Source organism: Ochotona princeps, chromosome 26 (genome assembly GCF_030435755.1).
Source record: "Ochotona princeps isolate mOchPri1 chromosome 26, mOchPri1.hap1, whole genome shotgun sequence".
Lineage (NCBI taxonomy): Eukaryota > Metazoa > Chordata > Mammalia > Lagomorpha > Ochotonidae > Ochotona > Ochotona princeps.
In genome coordinates, this window is record NC_080857.1 from 1549459 (window position 1) to 1572735 (window position 23277).

The 23277-nt window shown below is 60.0% G+C and overlaps 1 protein-coding gene across 1 annotated transcript in view; it reads right to left on the minus strand.

Annotated features, from left to right (window-relative positions):
• Positions 1-1295: 1295 nt before the first annotated feature.
• DYNC1H1 (dynein cytoplasmic 1 heavy chain 1) overlaps positions 1296-23277 on the minus strand; it is a 60030-nt gene continuing 38048 nt past the window's right edge. Inside the window, exons 35-78 of the mRNA XM_058655500.1 lie at positions 22314-22541; positions 21729-21959; positions 21502-21642; positions 21073-21306; positions 20792-20998; positions 20587-20708; positions 19832-19997; positions 19222-19385; positions 17888-18017; positions 15747-15880; positions 15335-15449; positions 15085-15246; positions 14784-14998; positions 14513-14717; positions 12909-13082; positions 12713-12832; positions 12485-12605; positions 10339-10534; positions 9994-10111; positions 9699-9914; positions 9165-9377; positions 8961-9088; positions 8417-8570; positions 7953-8099; positions 7714-7864; positions 7387-7640; positions 7153-7287; positions 6977-7071; positions 6696-6870; positions 6544-6619; positions 5319-5479; positions 5099-5210; positions 4924-4984; positions 4720-4843; positions 4474-4587; positions 3910-4080; positions 3596-3813; positions 3409-3512; positions 2845-3056; positions 2602-2755; positions 2234-2376; positions 1980-2148; positions 1734-1861; positions 1296-1640 (exon numbers count right to left, since the gene is read on the minus strand). Of these exons, the coding sequence (XP_058511483.1) occupies positions 1512-1640; positions 1734-1861; positions 1980-2148; positions 2234-2376; positions 2602-2755; positions 2845-3056; positions 3409-3512; positions 3596-3813; positions 3910-4080; positions 4474-4587; positions 4720-4843; positions 4924-4984; positions 5099-5210; positions 5319-5479; positions 6544-6619; positions 6696-6870; positions 6977-7071; positions 7153-7287; positions 7387-7640; positions 7714-7864; positions 7953-8099; positions 8417-8570; positions 8961-9088; positions 9165-9377; positions 9699-9914; positions 9994-10111; positions 10339-10534; positions 12485-12605; positions 12713-12832; positions 12909-13082; positions 14513-14717; positions 14784-14998; positions 15085-15246; positions 15335-15449; positions 15747-15880; positions 17888-18017; positions 19222-19385; positions 19832-19997; positions 20587-20708; positions 20792-20998; positions 21073-21306; positions 21502-21642; positions 21729-21959; positions 22314-22541 (6927 nt within the window). The 3' untranslated portion in view covers positions 1296-1511. The remainder of the gene's footprint in view (positions 1641-1733; positions 1862-1979; positions 2149-2233; positions 2377-2601; positions 2756-2844; positions 3057-3408; positions 3513-3595; positions 3814-3909; positions 4081-4473; positions 4588-4719; positions 4844-4923; positions 4985-5098; positions 5211-5318; positions 5480-6543; positions 6620-6695; positions 6871-6976; positions 7072-7152; positions 7288-7386; positions 7641-7713; positions 7865-7952; positions 8100-8416; positions 8571-8960; positions 9089-9164; positions 9378-9698; positions 9915-9993; positions 10112-10338; positions 10535-12484; positions 12606-12712; positions 12833-12908; positions 13083-14512; positions 14718-14783; positions 14999-15084; positions 15247-15334; positions 15450-15746; positions 15881-17887; positions 18018-19221; positions 19386-19831; positions 19998-20586; positions 20709-20791; positions 20999-21072; positions 21307-21501; positions 21643-21728; positions 21960-22313; positions 22542-23277) is intronic.

The following is a 23277-nucleotide window of genomic DNA, read 5'->3' on the forward strand; positions in this document are numbered from 1 at the left end:
CCTAAGAAGTTAAAGATTGAGATTGCTTTATTGATCTGAAAGGCTCAGAGAGGGGCCAGGCCAGAGCCAGGAGCCTCCTCTAGGTCCCCATGTGGGTGCAGGGGCCCAGTGACTTGGCATACACAGGGAGCTGGAGTGGAAGTGGAGCAGCAGGTGTGCCCATGGGAGAGGCTGGTATCGTGAACGGAGGCTTAGCTGGCTACGAGATGCCGGTTCCTTAAAGACTGAAGGCATTTATTTATTGGGGCCGCTGCAGTGGCCTAGCAAGCTAACTCCCTGCCTACAGCACAGGTATGACACGTGGCAGTGGTTTGCGCCCCAGCTGCTGTCGCTGGCTCACCCTGCCTGTGGGCCCCTGCACTCAGATGAGAGACCTGGGAGAAGCTCCTGGCTTTGCATCATTTGTGGCCATTTGGGGAGTGAACCAGCAGATGTAAGACATCTGTCTCTCCTCTCTTTTATTTGAAAGGCAGATTTACAAAGAGAGTTAGTTATTGGAAAGGCAGTTAGACGGCCTTCACCCACAGGTCAACGCCCCCAAATGGCCATGATGGCTGGAGCTGGGCCGGTCCAGAGCCCAGAGCTTCCAGAGCTTCCACGTGGGTGCAGGGGCCCAAGCACCCGTACGCTCTGCAGGGAGCTGGGCCAGGAGCTGGGTCAGGAGCTGGGTCGGGTGTTGGTGGGGAAGCATGGTGGCTGCTCATGTTCAGGTGCGAACGCTGCTCTGGGCAGTTTGGCTTAGTTTAATGAAACGGTGTGACCTCAGAGAGGTTAAGACCTAAAAACAAGGGGGCAGGCTTGGCTCTCTGCCCCTCCCCAGATCTGTGGGCTCCCCAGCTGGCAAGCTGATGCCAACACCATGTGGTTCCGGTCCTGCTCCAAACCGCAGCTCAAGCCCAGGATCTGCCATGCCAGTGCTAGTACAAGGCGTTCCGAGGAGCTGCTGGCTGGGAAGGCCCAGCCCGGACGGGCATGGACTGGGGACTGCTGATAGCCGTCTAGCCCAAGGCAGCCCTAGAATGGTGCTGCTTGTGGGGGGCTGCAGAAGCCCCTCGGGCTCCCCAAACTCGCTCTGTATCCTCCCAGCTCAGGCACTTTCCCCAAATCCAAGGTCAGTGAGAGAAGTCACTTCTACGTGGCCTGGGCTGGGCAAGCCGGCTGCCAGCCCTCTGCTCGTCCTGGGGCCAGGCAGGCACTGTCGCCTTGCTGTGACAGCCTGGCCTGGGTGCTCTGCTGGACAGGCCCCTGGGGCTGTGCCCGGCCGCAGGTCAGTTGGACAAGAGATGGAGGCGGAGTCGAGTCATGCTTAGTGCTTTATTGCAGACAACGAGCCACGCATGAGCCCTCTGCACACCCCGCCTGTGTCCTTCAGCCTGTCAGCGCCCGCCCTCCATGCCCTCCTGCCTTCACCTCCAGCCGACCACCTGCTTCTCACACTCTGCCATCCAACGCCTGCACTCAAGTGCAGTTACTGTGTCTGCCCCTCAGGATGCGAACAAGTGAAGCCACGCCTACTCTGTGCATAGGACGGCCACTCCGCGCTCGTAGAAGCTGCGAGGGTCTTCCTTTGTGGCGATCTCAAAGTCCACGGTGAAGATGAGGTCGGCACGGGTGAAGTTCAAGTAGACAGGTAGGGTCACCTGCGGGCAGGTGGACAGCTGGGGCTGACACGGGTGGGTCCCTGATGGGCCAGGCAGTTTCCTCCCCAGGGCCCCGTGGAGGTGCCCACTCACCACGTTGGCTTTTCTCTCTGAGCTTGTCTGCTTTGCCCAGCGCAGCTGTGTCAGGGGGAGGGCGGTGGAGATGGCCTGGGACAGCGACAGCTTATTGTTGTTGCACGTAGCCCCCTGCAGCTTCAGGCCTGTGGGAAGAGGGCACGGCCCCTGCTGAGGACGACACGATGGCCGCAGGGCCACCTTGCGGGTGACAAGGGAGGGGCCCCTCCTGTGTGCGGGCAGTGGGCCAGCGGCCTCACTCACCTGTGACCCCGAAGCTGCAGGCGTCGAGGGTGGCACTGTGCGAGGCCGTGACGTTGACCTCCAGGCACAGCTCCTCCAGCGACCAGCTGTTGGCCTGCGCCACGTACTGCCTGGTGGCGGTGATGTAGGCCTCGGGCACGAACAGGCCGCCCAGGCACACATGGATGTTCTGGGGGCAGAGTGAGCAGTCGGTCACCAGGTCCCTGAGCCGGGCCACACCCGCCCGGCCCTCTGGGCCCGTCCCACCCGCCCACCTTAAGCTCCTTGGCGCCGCCAGCCGCGGCCGCCTGCGAGATGCCTTGCAGCTGCTTGATCCTCTCGCTGAAGTCGGACACCCACTGGATGACAGTCAGGCCCGCAGGCACCGTGTAGTGCGACCAGCTCCGCGGCAGGATCCCTGCAGGCAGCGGGCTTGTCTGCTCCTGGGCCGTGCTCACACCGGCCGCCCTCCCCTCCGCACAGCTCCAGCCCGAGTCACACGGGGGCTAGGCGCATCTGGCCCTCAAGGAACAGGGCTGCCGACCGCGTCCCCGGCACCTCCAAAGCCCATGTTCAGGGAACCAGAAAGAAGGTCCTCGCCAGCTGAGGCTGGCACCGCAGTGCCCAGGCCTCCCCGGCGTACCTTTGACGAGCTCGTTGATGAGCGTGCGCAGGTAGTTGGTCTGCTTCTTCTTCCCCTCGCACACCTGGACAACGTCGGCAAGGTCCTGGCGCACGTCCTGCAGCAGCTTGGCGCCCATCTTCACTTCTCTCTCAAAGAACCGGAATAGAGGGTCCTGCGGGGCAGTCACGGCCTGGTGAGAGCAGGGAAGGGTGGGGGGTGCCGTGCGAGGAACCCGGCGCGCAGTGGCCGTGGCTCACCCACCTTGATGTTGTCCACGGTGCGCTTGAGGTGGCTCAGGGTCTGCGGGATGAGCTGCAGCCAGTTGGAGGCCGTGGTGTGCAGCGTGCGCATCCAGGCGGGCCGCCCGTCGGACGTGGAGTCGGTCCTGGTCTTCTTCTCGGCCTCGGCGTAGGCCAGGTCGTCCTCATCCTCCAGCACCTGCATCTTGAGCATCTTGCTGATCATGTCCACGCCTGGCCACAGCCGGGGCAGCCGGGGTCAAGGGGAAAAGAGCAGACGTGAGGGTTGTGGGCCAAGGTGGCCGCCAGCCCACAGGCAGGAGACAGAGGAAGCGCTCCCCCAGGCCCAGGGCGTGACTGCTGAAGCCAGTCCAAGGGGCCTGGCCGAGGGGGCTGTGTCTGTCCCCTGGGCTCGGCCTGCTGTGAACTGCCAGTCGACCTCCACTGGCCCACCCGGCTTTTCCGGACGCTGCTCTTGGCAAACCTGCCTTTCTGAGGTCCCTCTCCCATAAACATTCGACTGGATCTCACACGTGACTGCGGTCGCCTGGAGGCCCTGTCTGCTGGGGACTGAGGGGTCACCCACCTTGTGTGGTGAGGAGGACTCTCTCGGCATTGTTGGGCAGGCCCAGCCAGGAGGGCGTCTGAGTGTCGGGCAGCAGCTCCACCCACTGCACGAACTCCTCGCGCCTGCACGGACAGCACAGGGAGGCTGAGAGGGCTGCCCTGCGGCCTGGGACAAGGTCCGGCTCCGGGCCAGGCTGCCCACGTACCTGATGCCGTCGGGCATCTGGATGTCTTTGTGCCCGTCCACCTTGCATGCCAGCTTGAACTCGCTGTCGAAGCTCTTGGTGGTGAAGAGGCGTTCCAGGAAGGTGTTGAGCAGCCTCTGGTCAAACTCGTTGTCCACACGGCCGCCGTAGATGGACTGCGCCATCAGGGTCTTCAGGGCTGACCACGGGATCTTGTCTGGTGAGATGTTCTGCCGGCCCTGGGGTGAGGATGTCCAGGTTACGGGGGCGCCCCCTGCCCCATGTGGGGAACCCCCGCCCCCTCTGGACTTGCCCTGGGCACAGCCCTCACTCACCTTGGCTGTGTCGTCTAGCCACGTGTCCACTGTGTCGCAGGCTGACCGCAAGTCTGACTCCCCAAACTCGTATTTCTTGGACCATCCCAGCGGGGCGTAGCGCAGGCGCTCCTGGATGACGGCATGGAACCAGGCCAGCAGGAAGTATAGGCGGGCGCGCTCGTTTGGAGACTGGACAAGAAGAGTGGACCAGGTCACGAGAAAGTGGTGCCCTTTCTCGCAGCCACTGTGCAGGGGGCTGGAGCTTCAGGAGCGCTGGCCAACACGCTGCTCAGCGACAACCGACGAGCGGGCACCCAGTGCACAGCTGTGCTGGGCAGAGCTGACTGGGACACAGCACGGAGTCCTGCCCCTCCCTCCCCGAGCATTCTCGAGCTGTGGGGGTGGGGTGTGACATGGCCCCACTGATGTGTCCAGGTACTAAGGATGTGGTCGGCACACCTTGGTCGACTGCCCCTAGGTGGACTCGGGCCCCGCTGTGTACACGTGGCCGGGAAGCAGAGGCTGGCTCTGTGTCCGTCGGCGGGTCTACGTGGAGGGCGCGCAGCCAGGACGCAGTCTCACCTTGCAGATGCGTGAGACAGGGATACTGCTGAAGGTGCGCAGCATGTTGGCCTTGACCCCCGGGGGTGGCTCGAACACAAAGATGCGGCCTGCACGCAGCAGGTTCACTGGCACCTGGGGGGACGAGGCATGTGACACTGAGGGTGCTGAACCACACCCAGGGAGACCTCACACAGACATCAGAGTGAGAGCTCACACACGCTCCTACGGAGACCTCACGCGTCCCACACCCGCCCGTGCCCGCACCTTGGGGTTGATCTCCATGGTGAGGAAGAGCCGGAAGCAGGCATGTGGCTGCAGCGAGTGCAGCTTCTTCTCTAGCTGCATCAGCCAGCCGGGGGCCAGGTGCACGTTCTTGAGCATGACCCACCTGTGTGCGGGAAGCCACGCTGTCGGCCTGGGCGCGGGGGCCTCCGCCTCCCGCCCTGGAAAGGAGCATGGCAGGCTTACCTGCCCGATTTCACAGCCGTGTTGATGGCCTTATCCGCCTGGTTGAAGCCTTCTGCTGAGCCTGCACAGAAAGCTCAGGGTTGGCGCTGGTGGCTGTGACCATGGCTCCTTGCCCCCATCCCTGGGATCCCTGGGATCCCTGGGGTTCATCCATCAGAGCCCCCAGCGCCCTTACCAATGGCAATGGAGGTGATCTGTGTGTTCTGCTCGGCGGCCAGGTCCTCCACATGCCCGCTGGCATCGTACCCGGGCACGGAGCACATCAGCACCGGCGTGTTTGGCTTCACCTGTCGGGAAAGGAGAGCCCTGAGGCTACAGCCCCTTGGTGGGCTTGCAATGCCTCGTGGGCGCTGGCCTCAGGAGGCCACTGTGCTTGGGCCTGCTGCGACTCTCACCTCGGTGCTCACGATGTGGGTCAGGTCAAGCGGCTGCTCCATGATGGACATGAAGGACTCGCCGAGGTTGGTGGATACGAACATGTGGGCCATGGCCAGCAGGCGGTCGGGCCGAAAGGCCTGGATCAGCAGCAGGCGGTGGATGGCTTGCCCGATGGGAGCTGCGAGAGGACAGAGGTTGGTGGAGCAGGAACGGACACCGCTCCCCTGTGGCAGGTGAGGACTTCAGCAGCTGGGTCACCCCCAAGGGGAGACTGGGCAGGAGCCTGGTCCCACCCTGGTTACTGAGGGCATCTGGGGAGGGCTCAGTGGTGAGGACACTTTGTCTATCTTTCCTAATTGGAAAGATAGCCAGCAGTGGGCACTGCACATCAGAATACTAGTTGGAATCCAATCCAGCTCCCTGCTATGGCACCTGGAGACATCCAAGTGTTGGGGCTCCTGCACCCACACGGGGGATGAAGCCTGCGTGCCTGACCCCTGCCCAGGCTGGCTCACGGAGGGAACCAGCAGATGGAACGCACTCTGCCTCTTCAATAAACCAACCTATTTTTGACTTTTGAGACTTACTGAAAGAGTTGCAGAGAAGAGATCTTCCATTTACTGGTTTGCTCCCTAAATACCTACAATGGCTGTCAGGGGCTTCCTCTGGGTCTCCCACATGGGCACAGAGTTCCGAGGACTTGAGCCCTCCTCGGATGCTTTCCCTGACACCTTAGCAAGGAGCTGGGTTGCAAGTGGAGTGGCTGGGACAGGAACCAGTGTCCATTTGGAATGCCAGTGCTGCAGGCACAGGATTTTCCTGCTATGCCATGGTGCCACCCCTCAAATAAGTACATCTTTAACAAAGTTCAAATCCCATCTTGGAAGCCACAATCCTTATTTGGCTCTCTGGCTCCCGACTCGTGGGTCTCCTATGAGCCCTTGGTCATGCTGTGACAGCCGCTACCCACACAGTGGTTACCGATGCCAGGAGCTCCAGACCCTGTGAAGTGCCCAGGTACAGAGCACCCCGTGGGTCCCTGCGCAGGAGGGAAGCCCCTGTTCTGGGCTCCTGGCTCCTAGGCCCTCCCCTGCCTCCTCCTGGCTGGCGAGCCCATGCCAGCCCCTCATCCTGTTGGCGTGCACACCCTCACTGCGGGAGGCCTCCTGGATTCACCCCCTTAACTTTCCAGCCCAACCCTTTCCTGCCGGGAGCCAGAGATGCCATCCCCAGGGCACTTACTTGAGGGCGTGTCCTCGCTCCAGAGGTAGGGCACCGTCTGCTCCGGGGAGCTGCTGTCCAGCCAGATGCCAAATTGCTGTGGGGACAAAAGAGGGTCCACATGGGCGCTGCGGGGAGGGCCCTGCTCAGCTCCAGGAAGTCCGGCCGCTTACCTCGTCAGCCTGAACCTTGGCAATGAGATCCTTGAACGCTGGCAGGCAGCTCAGGCGCATCACCGCTTCCGCCTGCTCCACGGTCAGGCCCTGGATCTTGGGGGTGGAGCCCGCGTTCAGCACCATCTCCTTCCCACGCAGGAAGTGCTGGAACTCGGCGTCATAGGTGGGCTCTCTGCGGGAATGCAGGGAGCTCATCAGGGTTCCCACTGAGGGCACAGCCACAGCATGGCAGCCGTGCTGGGGAGCAGTGTGGGGAGTGTGGGGAGGGGCCGCCCTACCCCAGCGCGCCTTTCAGTTTGATTCTCGCCAGCAGCATGGCGAAGGTGATGTGGTCCTGGTGCAGCATGCCTCTGGCCACGCGGTTAAATGCCACCTGGGGAGGGCAGAGCACGTACGTGAGTGCTATTCCCAGGAGCCCTTCATCACCCCATCCCAGCTGTGGCCCCGCCACCACCTGGAAGAGGTCCTTCGTGATGAGGGACAGCCGCTGCGTGTGGTCGGTGATGCCCCTGAGGTTTGGGTTCTCGTACAAGACGTTGTGATAGATGTCCAGGAAGAACTGCAGGGAGTACTGGTACAGGAAGTGGATCTGCAAGACAGAAGTGGGTGGCGGTCAGGGTCGCACCCAGGAACTGGCGACCTGGCTGGCAGACAGCTGTCACAGCTGAGGGACTGTGGGCTCTCCCACCTGCTTCAGGGCCTCCATGGTGAAGTAGATGCTGCTGCAGGCGGTGGACAGGGGCAGGTACTGCTGGGACACGCTCTCCACCTCCTGCATGACAATGTCCGTCTCCTCCACCTTCCGGGTCACCTCGGCCGCCTCCCGCTTGAGGTTCTCCAGCGTTGTGATGATGGTGTCGTCGTCCAGGATGCGCCCTTTGACCTCGTTCAGGGCTTGCAGCAGAGATTTCTCCAGCTGCCGCAGGCGCAGCTGGAACTCCCCTGAGGACGGCAGGGTGCCCGTTGGCCACGCTCCCACCCCGCGCTCCCGCCCGGACGGCCTCCGCACACGCACCTTGCAGCTTCAGAAGGTCCGAGCGCTTCTCGTCCACGTCAGGCCGCTCGGCCTTGAGTACCTCGTTCAGACACTGGCTCTGCAGACTGCTCCGGGTGACTGTGAAGTTCACGAACGTGACACGGGAGCAGAGGTCCGGCGGGAACTCCACCTGCCAGAGCAGACAGCATGGCAGCCCAGCCTGTTACCTCAGCTGCAAAGAAGAGCCCCTTCCCCACGCACAGGGTCTCACTGCTTACAGTCGGGTCTCGCGTGGACAGGAAGATGACAAATGATGGCGACAGGTCTATATCCTGGTCACCCAGCGTGATCAGGACGCGCCCACCTGTGCGTCGGACTTCACGGTTCAGGACCGGATTCAAAACAGGATCGTAGCTTTCCACGTCCTAGAGCCAACACCGTGGGGAAGCCAACGGTGAACGCTGTGCCTCCCAACTCCTCTTCCTCCCTGGGGCTGCACGTCCACGAGGCCCGCAGCCACCAGCCACTTCAACTTACCAGCTAGGTTCTCGTGGGTCCCCCTGCCCCTTGCCCGACCACAGAAGTGCCGGCCTTGTGGGCTGTGGTGCCCCGCACAGCACGCCCCCATGTGTTCCCGCCAGCACGCAGAGCTGTGTGGGCTGCTATGGACCTGACTTGTCTGGGACTTCTCCCAGGACCACCTCAGAGCCTTGGGAGCAGAGAGGGGCTCACACAGACACACCTGCACTAGCAGGGGGTTCCCGAACCGCAGCGCGCTCTCCAGGTTCTTCCGGAAGGCATCGTCCAGGAAGCTGGTGCGTGTGATCTTGCGGTCCTTGTACTCGTTCATGATGAAGTCTGTCGCCTGGCCGGATGGGTCGATGATGAGCGGGTACCTGGGACAAGGCGCAGCAGAGAGAGCCGTGAGAGCCAGCAGGGCACCACCTGCTACCCTGCTGCCCACAGCAGGACAGCTTCATGCTAACGGGCACCCTGGTAAGTGGCAGACGGCAACTCCAGGACCCGGGTCCCTGCTGCTCGTGGTGGGAGAGCTACGTGAAGTGCCAGGCTCCTGCTCTCGGCCTGGCCTGATTCTAGCTGCTGTGGGCATCTGGAGAGTGAACCAGAAGTGGAAGACCCTTCTGTTCCTCTGCTTTCCAAACAAAAATGTAAGCAGATAAATTTGTAGGGAAAGATGAGAAGAACCGGACACAGCCGTGGGGGGCAGACACTGTCAGCATCACACCCCATTCAGCTTGCCTTCTCCGAGTCCGTGTGACACACACCTGTTGAAGCGCTTCAGCATGATGGCATTCTCGGTGCACAGGTCGTCGGCGGGCAGGGAGCTGGCCTGCCAGCGCAGGCGCTCGTCAGCGTTGGACAGGTACTCCGTCCTCGCGATGTCTGTGCGGAACTGAGGGGCACCGCTCATCAGCCACGCCGGCCCGCAGCCCGCTGCCGTCAGCCCCCATGCTGACCCCGGCTAGTACCTGGATGTTGGCTTGCTGCAGGTGGTGGGACCAGGCGGTGAACAGGTTCTGGCGCATCTGCTGGTCGAAGTAGCCCGCGTAGGCGATGAATGCGGCTGACAGCAGACAGTCCCCGGCGATGGTGGACATCTGATTTTTGAACGTTTCGCTCGTTTTTTCCCATCGCTCACGTTCAGCTGACAAGCTTTTCAGGAGAGCAGTGCTGCGGTTCACCTGCGAGGAAAGATGTCCACTGAGTGCAGGCCGCACCCAGCCGCTGGCAGGGCGGGGAGTGGGGCCGTGCCCAAGTCCCAGCAGCACTCAGCGCCGAGCCTCCGTGGGAGCAGCAGGAAGGTCCGGCCTGAACCCCGGGACCCAGTGCACATGTCACAGAGCCTCGCACGGGCTTGCGGGAGGGGCAGACTCACTGGCCCCACACTGGGTCGGCTGGTGTCCGTTTATGCTACGTAATCTAGTTGACAGCAGGCAGTCGGGCTCTTCCAGGAGAACAGTGTGGTGTCTGGACACTGCCAGGGCAGCGTCGGCCCAGCTCACCTTGGCCTCCACAGCCGCCAGGTCGGCCTTGATGGCCTGCGCCTCCGAGATGAGGACGGCGTACTCCTCCTTGTAGCGGGCGATGCTGGCCTCCAGGTCCCGGATCATCTGCTCCACCTCGTTGGCCTTCTGCTGGTTGTCCTTGGCGTCGTCCTCCAGCTTCTGCAGCTCATTGCGCAGGGGTTCCACTCTCTTCAGCATGTCTGCGTAGTTGAGCTGTGGGGCAGAGGACAGCTGCCACTCGCGCCAGCCCAGCGCGTACATGCCCCGGGCATCTTGTGGGTGAGCTTGGTACCTGTGCAACTGCCCACTTCACCATGGGGCCGCAGGCCAGGGATGCGCGGTTGACGATCTCGTAATTGTAGCTCGGGTTTGACATGTAGTTTTTCTTCATCTTCTCCCGGATGGCATCACTGCAACAGGAGTCTTCGTGAAGTCATGCCGGGACGAGGGCCGCCCCCACCTCGCTGCCCCGCGACCGCTGAGGCTGAGCAGAGGACAGTGCTGGGGACAGAGGCCCCGCCCCCCAGCGGACACCCAGGGCAGTTCTGCTGCAGCAGGCAGGGGGAGGCCCCGGAATGGCCCCAAGGGAAGCACAGCGCCCTTAGCAGGGGCCTCGTGCAGGGGGCTCAGCACTCGCCTGATCTCCTCGGCTGAGAAGTTGACGATGGTGGGGATGAAGTTCTCACGCATGATGATGGAGCGGATCTGCTTCCAGTCGGTGGTGCTCTCCCCGAGCAGCAGGCAGATGGACTCGAGCGCCAGCTTCACGGCCGCGGGCGGGTTGGCCATGGAGCGCACCTCCACCAGGTGCTGCTTCTTGATGGACTTCACGGCTGGAGGGAGGGGTGGTGGGCTGCAGTGAGGGGGGCCAGCGTGGCCAGGCCGCGGAGCTGGGGTTCTTGTTGGAAACGCTCTGCGCTGCACCGGCGGCCGGCCCAACAATGCCAAAGCCCTTACGGTACTAGGCCTGAGCCGCCAAGAGCTGAGAGCGCACTGCTACTTGTCAGGCCACAACGGCAGAGGCTGGGCCAGTGCGAAGCCGGGAGCATCATCCAGGTCTCCCACATGGGTGCAGAGGCCCAAGCACCGGGGCCATGCCAGCCAAGAGGAGGGCGTGTGGAGCTGCAGGCGCCTGCCTCAGCCTGGCCCAGCCCTGACTGCGCAGTCACGTGGGTAGTGAGCCAGCGGACAGATTTCTCCAACACTGAGTTTCAAACAAATTAAAAACAAAGCAGCCCAAGTTTTCTGCAAATGAAAGTGTGACTTTCTAGCTGAGATTGTCTTAAATTTCAGAGCAAGTGACAACTAAATTATATTCTCATTCAAGTTAGCTATGAATGGAAATTTATCTTGTGTGAAGTGAAAACCGCTGGGCCGTGTGACCGGGGACAAGGAGGGCACAGGGCAAGGTCACCAGCCCCTGGCATCCCATTCCGCTGCCAGGGGCTGCCTCAGGCGTCTGGGGAGTGAACCAGCAGATGCAAGCTCTCTGCTTCTTAGAACACAGAAAACAAACAAACAAACAGACAAAAAAAAAACAAGACCAGAATGACAGGTGCCACTCCACGGGTGCAGAATTTCACAGGCCCGGAGCCAGGGAAAGCAAAGGAGTGGCCTCACATGTCCCCTTGATTAGCAGTCACCAGGCAGGGCCACACCACTCCCGGAAACCAAGGCTGACATGTGGGATTAGCAGCTAATGCTGTCTCCCGAGGCCCAAGAGCAGTGCCTGCTGGAGTGCTGGGTAGTTCACGCATTCCAAAAAACATATTTACGGGGCTGGGTGTTGTGGCCTACTGACTAAAGTCCTCGCCTTGCAGGCGCCAGGGTCCCTTGTGGCGCCGGTGTGTCCTGGCTGCTCCACTTCCCTTCCAGCTCCCTGCTTGTGGCTGGGAAGAGCGGTTGAGGAAGGCCCTTGGGACCCTGTACCAGTGTGGGAGACCCAAGAGGCTCCTGGCTTTGGATCAGCTCAGTTTCAGTTGTGGTGGCCAGCAGACGGAAGATCTTTGTCTTTCCCTCTGTAAATTTGCCTTTCCAACAAAATTAAATAAATCTTTTAAAAACTTTTCAAATATATTTACTTATTTGAAAGGCATAGATAGGGCTCGGCAGCGTGGCCTAGTGGCTAAGGTCTTCGCCTTGATCCCATATGGCCGCTGGTTCTAATCCTGGCAGCTCCACTTCCTCTCTGTCTCTCCTCCTCTCAGTGTATCTGACTTTGTAATAAAAATAAAATAAATCTTTAAAAAATAGTAATAAAATAATCCATTAAAAAAAAATAAAAAAAAAGAAAGGCATAGATAGAGAGGGCGCCTAAACAGAATGCTCTCTTCCATCCACTGGTTCACTCCCCAAATGTCTGCAAAGGTCAAAGCTGGGCTTGAAGCCAGAAGCTTCTTCCAGGTCTCCCTGTACACGGATGCAGGGTCCCAAGCCGTCCTCTACTACTTTCCCAGGCCACAAGCAGGGACCTGGAAGGTGGAAGAGCCAGAACAAAAACTGGCACCCACATGGGAAGCTGGCACTGCAGGCCACAGTTTTACCCAGCACATGCTGCCCTGGCCCCGAGCTTATGCTTCTGACCCCTTCCGGGAGGCGGACTGACGGCCCAGGTACTTGGCTCCTGTCAGCCTCGGGGAGCCCCAGATGGAGCCGTGGGCTCCTAGCTTCGGGAAGTAAAGCAGAGGATGGAAGATGTGGCTATAGAGAAACCCTCAGAGCACTGCGTTCTTGGGGGCTCCTGTGGGAGCTGACCCGACGGCCCACGCGTGCTGCAGCCTTACCATTCTGCGCCTCGATGACGGCGGGCTCCACCTTGTCCAGATCCTCCTTGACGCTCATCTGTTTGTCTGCGATGACTTCCTGCTGCTTATGCAGCTGTTCCTGAATCTCCTGGCTCATGACCTGGAAGGACAGGCAGCTTGAGGAGCCTTCTGGATGCAGCCCTCATCCTGCCTGCACGCACCCCTGCTCTGGCCGCACGCCGCAGCCCCTGCAGTGACAGGCAGTACCTTTTTCTTTTCTGCCTCTTGCTGGTCCTTCACCATCTTCTTCAGCTTGTCGTTGGCTGCCGCGTTCTTCACCTCGAGCTCCTGGCTCTTGATTCTCAGGTCGCGCCGCAGCTCCTCCACCTAAGGAGCAAGTCCATAGTGGCCCATGGCCGCCCGCTTCCGCCCGGGCCGGGCCTCGAGCTGGGTCTGTGCGTACCTGGTCGACCGTCTCCTTGATTTTGCGCAGCCCGACGTTGAGATGCATCTGCTGCTCCTCCAGCTCGCTGCGCTTCTCGTGGAACAGGTCGGCATAGTGATTGATGAAGTCCAGGTAGTGCCGCGGCGTGATGGCCATCGTGCGGCCTCCTCGCTTGGCCAGCCGCGCATTGGCCTTTTAGGCAACAATCAAATGAGTTACTCTTGAAGCTCAGAGTTCCAGGCTGCCCGCAGCAGAACCAGCTGGGTGCTGCGGGCAGGACACTTGGGCTGGCTCCTATAATTGTGTTCTCAGGAAGCCCCAAGGGGCCGAGACTGGGGCACAGCAGGTGGGGCTGCTGCCTGCTTTACCATCCAGGCATCTGTTCAACACCTGGACACCCCACTTTCAACCCAGCTCCCTGGGTCGAAAGCGCCTGGGAAGGTGGTAGACGACAACTAAAGGGCTCCAGTTAACGTACCCATGTAGAAGGCTCAGGGAACTGCCTGACTTCAACCTGCCCCAGTCCTGGCTACTGCGGCCACTTCGGGAGTAAACCCGCAGATGCAAGATCTGAGTCTTTCTTCAGCTCCTCCTTCCAAATATTAATGTTTATATAAAAAAGCAGTCCCTAAGATCTCTAAGCTTTTACTTTATTTAAACTTATCTAAAGTGAGGGTACCAAGCATGCCTACCCCAAGGGTGTACCTGACAGGGGTTATGCACAAAGCACCTTCCACTGCTTACCCAGATCTGGCTACCCAGATCAGCAATGACCCCAGATTAGGTTGTCTGCGCTGGGCCTGGGAGCAGTGATTCAGCAGCCATTTAACACCCACATCCCACATCATAGTACTGGTTCAAGGCCTGGCTATCCGGTCTCAGAGACGACGCCCAGGCACTGCACTAAGGGCAGGTGGATGACGGCCCACGCGCTTGGGCCGGTGCACCCACATGCGAGACCCAGGAGTTTTTGGCTCCAGCCTAAGCCACATCTAGCTGCTGCAAGCATCTGGGGTATGAATCAGCAGATGGAAGATCTCCTTGCCTTTCAAGCAATAAATCAATCAATATCACACATGACTAGACTTTAGTCTCCTCTGGCTGCAAGGCAGAGGAGCCTGCGGGAGGAGGGGTGGGGGCAGACCAGCAGGGACCAGCAGACGCCCTGGGTAGCACAGGAGACAGGATGCCCACAGCCCATGGCTGATGCTGGATTCCTGTGACGGACAGCCAGGCCCAGCCAGCAGGCATGGTCGTGGTAGCTCAGGCCTACTTACACAACACATCAAGGTTAGCATTTTGTCTCAGCCAGACAGTGTGGGAGAGTTTCTCTCTGCTGGTTCCCTCCCCAATTGCCTGCAACAGCCAGGTCTGTGGCAGGCCAAAGCCATGGGCCCAGAGCTCCACCCCAGCCCCCTCGCAGGAGGCAGGGGCCCAGCACCTGGGCCGTCCTCTGCTGCCATCCAGTCTCCTTCAGCAGGGAGCTGTGTCAGAAGTGCAGCAGCGGGGCCTCAGACAGGTGCTCCGAGTGGGACGCCCCATCCCTGCGGCCACAGCGCTGGCCTGGCCTTTCTGCCCCGACGTCCTGTGTCCTTCAGGTGTTGATCTCGAGACCGACCCACCTGGTGAAGAGTCTGGTGAACAAACACACAGCTGTTGACAATGGCCTCCCGGTGAGACGGCGGCTGCGGCAGCTTGTCGTACACCACGGGCATGTAGTCGGGCACGATGTAGTTGGGCTTCTCCAGGTCCATCTTACTGGTGAATTCCTTGCCAACCTGATACAGCGCCTCCGTGGACCAGTCACCAAACCAGTTTAACACACACCTGAAAGACACACCACGTCAGCGTACTGCTGGGCCCGGGGAGCTGGAGCCAAGGGCAGCCCAGTACCTGTTGAAGAGCGCCGGGGAGGTGGCCGCCCGGTCCTTGAGCCCTTCCGAGGACGGGTTCATGGTGAAGACGACGTGCAGGTTGCGGATGACCTGGCTGGTGAACCACTTGTAGAGCTCCTCGTGGGAGTCCAGCATGAGGCCCTCCTTCTGCGCTCCCTCCTTACACTGCGTCATCAAGGTGGCATACTCGTCCCCTTCGAAGAGACCAGGGACCTGGGCGGAGGACACAGCAGCTGAGGCCAGGCCCTGTGCAGAAGGCCACGGCACGGGGAGGCCAGAGTGAGGCCTCACTCGCTTACCTCTCCATTGGCCAGAAGCGTATTCATTCGCTCCAGGAACCCAGAATCTAACACGTTGGATTCATCCATTATAAATGCTATCTTCTCATTTTTACAGCCGGAACGCCGCAGCACTGTCCGAAGATCTTCATCAAAATCTTCCCCTGTGTACTTCCGATGGACCTAGAGAAGCAGTGGCAAGTGAGGCCCACTCCTTAGTCCCACCAGTGCCGGCAGGGCAGGAATGAAGCCCCGCTCCAACCCGACCCACCTTGATCTGGTACACACTCAAACCGTTCATCCAGGCCACAAACCGAGACAGCGTCGTCTTTCCGGCTCCACTCACACCTATCAGAAGCAAGTGGCCTTGTGGCTGGCGGAAAATTCTGAAACGTCAGAAGAGGTGAGAGATTTTCAGGCCTGCGCACCTCAGGCCTCTTGAGACTCTGGCCCCTCCCGGCGTGAGCTGTTCCAGGACTGTGTGTGGAACCTCAGCATCACACACTTGCTGAACAGACGGCTGGCCTCGCCCTCCAGACACTCCAGACAGGAGAGCTCTGGTCCAGCCGCTATCTCCCTGTCCCCAAGACACCGTGACGAGTCGCTCAATGGGAATGTGTCCTGAGCTGTGTCAACCACTGTGAGCTCACTCTACGTGCGACACTTCCATGTGTGCAGCCCACCTGTCAATCCTGAGCACGTGGTCTAGCACTTCATTGAACAGGACCAGAGGAACATCAAGTTCTTCTTCATAGAAGACCTTCAGCCTGGCCTTGACATAATCCCTCAACTCTTCTTGGCCCACCGGGATATAATCCTACGGGAAAAAGACACCCACGTTCCTCACGGGAAGGCACCGTCTGGCTGGACCAACGCCAAGCGCACCTCCACACACAGTAACCTCTGGGAAGCCAGCCCGACGCAGGGACAGCTGTGGGAATGCCTTACAGAAGAAACCAAGGCAACTGGGGTCCCAACAGACCCGAGAGATGCCACGGTCAGAGCGAGACACCGTCACGAAGATGTCAGTGCTGTCTGTGGCAGAGCATGCTTCTGTGCCACAGGGCAGCCAGGCAGAGAACCCAGTGGGCGAGACTGCTGGGCTTGGTGCAGTCACACCCCGTGGCCTCACGCCGGCCACGACAGGGAAAGGGCGGAGCCCCGCTGTGCCAGGGACTGCCGAGTGACCGGCCCGAGCAAGCGCTGCCGGTGCCTGCTCAGCCAGAGAAATGCTGAGAACAGACCACAGCTCGCCTGGGTTGGAGCAAGGTTCCCACAGGACACCTTCAAGGACACCCCTAGAGGGTACAGAGACCAACCACAGCCGAAGAGGTTTCCTGTCAATGCGAAGGGGTGGGTCACAGGCAACCCCAGCACCACTGAACAAACCCACCTCTCGCCCTTCCTAGTTCCCTGCCGGGAGAAACCTTTCTAACAACTCTATTTCTTTGAAAGGCATATACACACACGCACATACACTGAGCAGGGGAGAGGAAGAGAAAGAGAAAACCTTTCATTCATTGGTTTCCTCCCAAAGGCCCACAGCAGCCAGGCCTTGGCCAGGCTCAAGCCAAGAGCCAGGAATTCCAGCTTGGGTAGCAGGGACCCAAGTACTTGAGCAATTACCAGCTGCTTCCCCAGACACCCATTAGCAGGAAGCCGCACCAGGAGGAGCGGAATCCAGGCACGCCGAGATGGGGTTAGCCACGCAGTGTGTCAGCTGTGACCAGTCCTTACATGGCCTTTTACAGTGGGGCCAATGCTGGGGCACAGCAGCTAAGCAACCACCCACACAGCCACAACCCCAAATGGTACTAACTCTAGTCCTGGCTGGTCCACTTTTCATCAAGCTCCCATCTAACGTGCCAGGGAGGGGAGCAGAGAACTGAGGTGCAGGGGCCTCTGTCTCCAAGCCCCAGCTTTGGCCTGGCCCTCGCTCTTGTAGCCATCTGGGGAGCGAGGCAGCAGATGGGGACTCTTTCTCCCTCTCTCTGTGACCCCAGCTTTCAAACTCTTTAAACTGCATACATGAAATACATGAAATCTATTTCTTTTATATAAAAAACAAAAAACCAATTCAGAGCTGCCACCCATAACTCTGGCATCCCAGGTAGGTACCGGTTTGCATCCCAACCGGTCCACTTCCAATCCAGCTCCCTGCTAACTGTCTGGGAAAATAGCAGATGGGTTCCTGCCCCCACGTGGGCAGACCAAAATGAAATCCTGGGCTCCTGGCTTTGGGTGGGCTCAGCCCTGGCCATCATGGCCACCTGCGCAATGACCCAGTGGGAAGACTCCTCTCCAGGTCTTCCTGTCTCTATTTCACATAAATAAATCTTAACAACAAACAACAGAACAGCATGATGGCTGTCTGTTGAGGAGCTCTCCCCAGTCCCAGCCATCTGCGTCCAGCCCCGTCTGTGCCCCATGAGCAGGTAAGCCCCCCAGAATGCCGACCACCCTGTGTGGCCAGTGCACCCTGAGGGGAGGACTTAGTGCAACACCCTCATCGTGGTTGGAGAAGGAGGACATGTCACGGCTGCCACAGGGACGGCCACGCCGTGCGGAGCATATGCAGGCTTGCTCTTGGCTGCCTTACGCAGCAGTCTGTCTTCACCAGGGCCCCAAGGCAGTCAGCCCCACTGCCCTGATGGTGACTGCCACCATGACGGTGACCGTCACCACAGAGAACAGCCAGCTGTGCCAGGATTTGCAGCCCCAGGTGCCTAGTGAGTGACCTGAGCATCAGCACAGCCCTGAGACAGAAAGGCAGTCCCTGCCCCTGCCAGCCAGGAGGGGAGCACGGGCGCGGGACAGCTCCTACCTTGGATAGCCAGTTGCTGTAGAGGATGGGCCGGCTCATGGCCTTCTCCTTGTCTATGTTAGGGAAGTGCTTCAAGGCCACCATGTCGATGTTCTCGTCTGTCCAGCGCCGCTCCTCGTCTTCCACCAGCCTGCGACGACAGCAGTCCAGCACATTGACCCCCAGCACCTCGGAGGGGTCGCAGCCCTTTTCTTACATAAGCAGGGAACCTACGGGGTTTCTTTCTCTTCCTTCATTCCTCCCCTCCCTCTCCCCTTTCTTTCCGACTGAAAGCTGCACAGAGGAGACAGACTGTGGTGCTCATATGGGAGGCTCATGCTGCAAGTGGTGGCTGAACCTGCAGACTGTGAAATTTGCATATGAAATACAAATGTTTCAGAAACATGACATCTGATACTAAAACAGATTTAAAAACCACCCCAAACCTCGAAAAGCACTGAATTACACTGATTTATGAAACGGAAACATGGTGGCAACATTAGCTAGGTGGTCAACATGCCTGCACAGCACACGGGGCACTAGGTTTGCTTCCTGCAAACCCACCCTGGGAGGTAATGGCAGTGGCTCAATACTTGGGTCCTGCCACCCATGTGGGAGACCGAGATGGAGCGTCCACCTCCTGGTTCTGGAGGTGGAAGCCAGAGACTGAATCGGTGAACGGGACCAATCTCTCAGAACAGCCTCCCTCGCCTCTCCTGTCCCGAGGTTCCTCTGGTTGTGCTCTGAGCTTTGTCCCAAGTCACTGCAGCAGAAAACTGTGCTACTGTGTTCAACAGTGACTCAGTTGGGATTCCCTGGTCACGGTGAGTGTAGCAGTAAAGCATGGAGATGAATTCCTCACCCACTAAAATCGAGCCCCAGATATGATGGGCTACAACACTGACACACAAAAACTCAAAAGGAAATAAGAGCCAGGAAGGAGCTAGGCACACCAAGCAACAGGGATTATGTGCAACTCCTCCCAAGGCCCTGTGGCAAGGTGGATGGCTCCTGAGAGTCCCTGGAAGGTGGAGATTCGGCCACAACGCCCTCATGACAGATGCTCGTCACCTGGCCACCAGCCACTGCGTCCCTCCCACACTGGTCACTCAGCAAGAAAAACTCAAAACTTTAGCCCACAAGGGAAGGCGCGCCACGGGACGCAAGCACAGGGACCCAGGATCCAGGATAAGCAAGAGCTGTGGGGTCAGGGAGACCACGTCCAGACCCAGCCGGCCAGAAGAGGTCAAGTACATAAAGCTGCCCCCACCTCCGGGTGGCTCACACCTGTGCCGGCCTGCCTTGCAGACCCATATGTGGGGCTTGGAAGAATGCCAAGCACACGCTCCCCTTACCTGTCCTGGAAGAGTCGCAGCGCTTCGTGGGCCCAGATGCGGATCAGGCCTTCCACGGGCAGCGTCTCCAGTGGTCTCAGTGCCTCAAAGATCCCTCTCACCCACCTGGTCATTTCACGGGGTGAGTAGATGTAGTGGGGCTGGGTGTCCTGGGTGAATCTCTCCTGCAGGCAGAAAGGGTAATTACATTTAACTCCCCAAATTCTCCACTGTCTGCCAGAGACCCACATTCAGGGCTCCCATCAGGCTCTCTCCCCAGCTGCCTGCAACAGCTGGGGTTGCCCTAGGTCCAAGTGGGCAGCCAGGAACTCGTCTGGGCCTCTCGCGCACGTGGGGCCATCACCTGCCGCCTCCCAGGGTGGATGGCAGCAGGAAGCTGGGATTGAGGACAGAGCTGGAAGAGAATCCAGGCGTTCTGTATGGAAGGGAAGCATCCCACCTGGTGGCTTAACCACTAGGCTACACGGCCACTTCCATCAACAGCTGAAGAGGCAGGACAGCAATGCTGGCACGGTTTCTCATGAAGAACCCGGCATCACCGAGGAGTGTGAGGCGCCCCGACGCCTCGGCTCAGCTCGTGGCGAGCTCTGGCTAAGCCCTCCGCACATACCTGAGACATGGTGTAGAACTCCACCATGGCAGTGGTGAGTGGCTCGGCGTAGGTGCGCAGGGATGGGACGAGCCGCAGCATGGCACGGTTAAAGGTGCCGTAGATCTGCGTGAGGGAGGCGGGGCCTGGGTAGTCCACGTACACAACGGGCACATGACGCAAGAACCTGCAGGGACACGATGGGTGCGTGGCAGGAGAACCTGCGGGACAGCGGCTCCAGGCGCGGGGCAGGCTGCAGGGGGTGCTCGTGGCCCCCTGGGCTGGATTGCGCGTCACTCCCTGACTCCTACACCCAGACCAATGGAGGCCACACACACACCCCAGCCAGGCTGGGCTCCACCCCACAAGGGAGCAAGTGCCACAGAGCAAGGCAGAAGCGCTCAGGCTCACTTCAGCAGCCCCGCCTTACACATGGGTCTGGGACAGCTCATGACTACCTAACCAGAGCTTTCCTAAAAAATGTGTTCATTTCAACCTAACTGATGGACAGAGACAGAGGGAGAGCAAGTTCTTCTGGCTCATGGCTCCCAGCCTCGGTGCTCAGAGCAGCTAGAGCTGGGCCAGGCAGAAAGAGGGTCAGGAACTCCATGCTTGCCTCCCACCTCAGTGACAGGGACACCCTACGGGATGGGGTGCTGTGCTGACACCCCACTGTGGACGGGGCAGGCCTCCTTCCCTAGGACTGCAGCCCAGTGCAGGCCCCCAGAACCCTCGTACCTCTGCAACCCCCAGTAAGCCCAGGACCACCACGCTACCTGTGTGATAGGGGCTTCCTGCCGGGGTCGGTGGGTGGGTTACAAGCCCCGACAAACTGGATCCTTTCCAGCTTCACCCACGTCTGATCCGAGGTGCGGTAAAAGCCCCCATGCTCCACCATCTAAAGGAGAAGGGAATGGGACACATTAGCTGGGCCCTGGAACCCACCAAGGTAGCACAGGAGGGGCCGGGGCAGCAGCGCACCTGTCGGATGAAGGAGATGACCCTCTGTGTCCCGTACTTGTCCATGTCCGGTAGGTTGATCTCATCACAGAACAGCACGAGCCACTTGCCGAGCTGCACGGGCGCCAGGACGACGCCGTTGGGGGTGCGCCTGTACTCGCAGTAGTGGTCAAATGTCTTGAGCAGCAGCTCTGGTGTGGTGGCACTGGAGAAGTTCAGACCCACGACCTTTGGGGAGGACATGGCACCAAGTTTAGGGCTGTACCCCCACCCCTGGGGGGCTGCCCTCTGCCTGCACATACCTCCATGTCAGGCAGGGCCCGGAGGGCGCTGAATAGGGTCATGGTCTTGCCAGAGCCAGGAGGGCCGCACAGGACCAGTGGCTTGTGTTCGGCCAGCCAGGTGTACAGCAGGGCCTCGTGACGCACAGTGTCCAGAGTTGGCACCACGACGTCGGGCGCTGCCACCTTGTGAGTCTCCACTTCAATCTGGGGCACCTTGGCTTGCCACGGGGACCACTCTCCGCTGATGGATACCTGCACGCAGAGTGCCACTCAGGCTGAGGCACACCCCAGCCCTGCCTACCGTCACACCAGCAGGGCTGGGGGGTCAATCTAGACTCCTGACAAAAACTTAGGTCCTTTGGGGAAACAACCCCCGGGTTAGGCTCTTCCAGGGTCATAGAGCAGCAGTGAGGCTGAGGACAGAGGCTGCAGGAGGCGCCCACGCACCTCATAGTCAATGATGGGGATGTTGGGTGCCGTGGGCAGGGGCACGGTCGTGATCCTCCTGATGTATTCACCCAGCTCTGCTCTCATCTTCAGCCGGCTGTCTCCACTCAGGGACCAGAGGATGGCATACACCAGGTAGCGCTGTGGGAGAACGTGGGGCATCCCAAGGTTGGCAACTGTAGAGGGCGAGCCTGGCTCCGCCCCGCCCGCAGGGCCTCGGGCCTCACCTGGATGTAGCGCTCCAGCTGCTCCAGTTGCATGGGGAAGTCGGGGTGGTTGGCGTTGTACTGTGCCACGTTACGGCAGGCCTGGTGCAGCATGGAGAAGAGTGAGCCCAGGCAGCGCAGGCGCGTCAGGTCCATGATGTGCTCCAGCTGGAAGGCGTGCTCCAGCGCCTTGGTGACCAGCCCGCTGCTCGTGAAGTAGGGCTGCATGATTGTGGCCGCTTCCCGTTGGATCTAGTAGGGAAGTGGGGATGTGTGCCTGTCACCCACAGGCCAGGAGTGCTGTGTCCACTCTAATCTGAGCCCAGCAAATGACGCTTCTCCAGCCATACTTCCTCGGCCCCTCACCCTGGCAGTGCCCATAGCCCTGCCTCCAGCAGCCCCGCCCTCAGGCTGCTCGGGTCATAGCTATGGCTGAGGGTGCCTTCACAGCCCCCACACCTGGCTTCCAGGCTGCGCTCGGGATGACCACACGTGAACAGGGCTTGGGGACAGAGCAGAGTGACCTCACTGCGCCCTGCCATGCCAACACTCGAGCATGGCTGTGGGTGGCCCTCAGGCCAGGGGAGTAGGGCAGCGGCCCCGCACCTGCAGCATGGGGGACGCGGCCTCTTCCCCTTCATCCTCCTTGCCCTTGCGCCGGCGCTGCGCCTCGTCCTCGCCCTCGTCCAGGGGGATGCTGCGCAGCCTGGCCAGGAAGTTGTTGAAGATCATGTCCGTGCTTAGCACGTCCTCACTGAACCACACCATACCGCAGCGCGACACTGTGGCCAGGGTCGCGTACTTCAGGTCCTGCACCTCGAACATTATCCGCACCTTCAAGAAACCATCAGGCAGGCGGTGAGGCGGCTGTGGTCAAACACTGGGGCAAGCTGCTGCCAAGGAGGGCTGGCCCCAGCCCTGGCTGCTCTGCTTCCAGCCCAGCTCCCTGCTAATGCACCTGGCCCAGGCCCGAGGCTTCCTGTCAGTCATGTGGCGCAGGGACACGGAGGTCCCGGCTGCTGGCCTGGCCCAGTCCTGGCTGTCATGGAATGTGAGGAGCGAAGCAACAGCTGTCACTTTGGCTCTCAAATAAATCGATTCTTTTGAAAGACTACACATGGTCACACATTCAGAGTGCATGTGTCCCACTCCCTGCAGGAGCAGCTTGGAGGAAGGTCTGAAAGGTGGGGTCCCCGCAGCAGAGAGCGACGACAGGGCAGAAGGCACAGGCCACGGCCACCGGAGCCCACCTCTTCCTACTACGCCACCTGCTAGCAGGCAGTGGGGCTGGGACTCTCCCGGGGGCTCGGTCCCACAGCCCTGCTGGTATTGTGGCCGCCACACGGCAAGTGGTGTGTGACAGTTAGAATCCACCAATCAGCTCTCAGAGGACCAGTCTGAGAATGAGAATCTGCTCCCAACTTCCTGGTAATGCTTCTCCACTACTGCTATTTCTGCTCTGTGGGCAGTGCCCTTCCATCACAGCTAACATCGGCTCACCTGCCCCAGCCTGCGGTACCCAGAGCCCTGCGGAAGCCTCCACGTCTCTCTGCTCCCACCCTGCAAACCC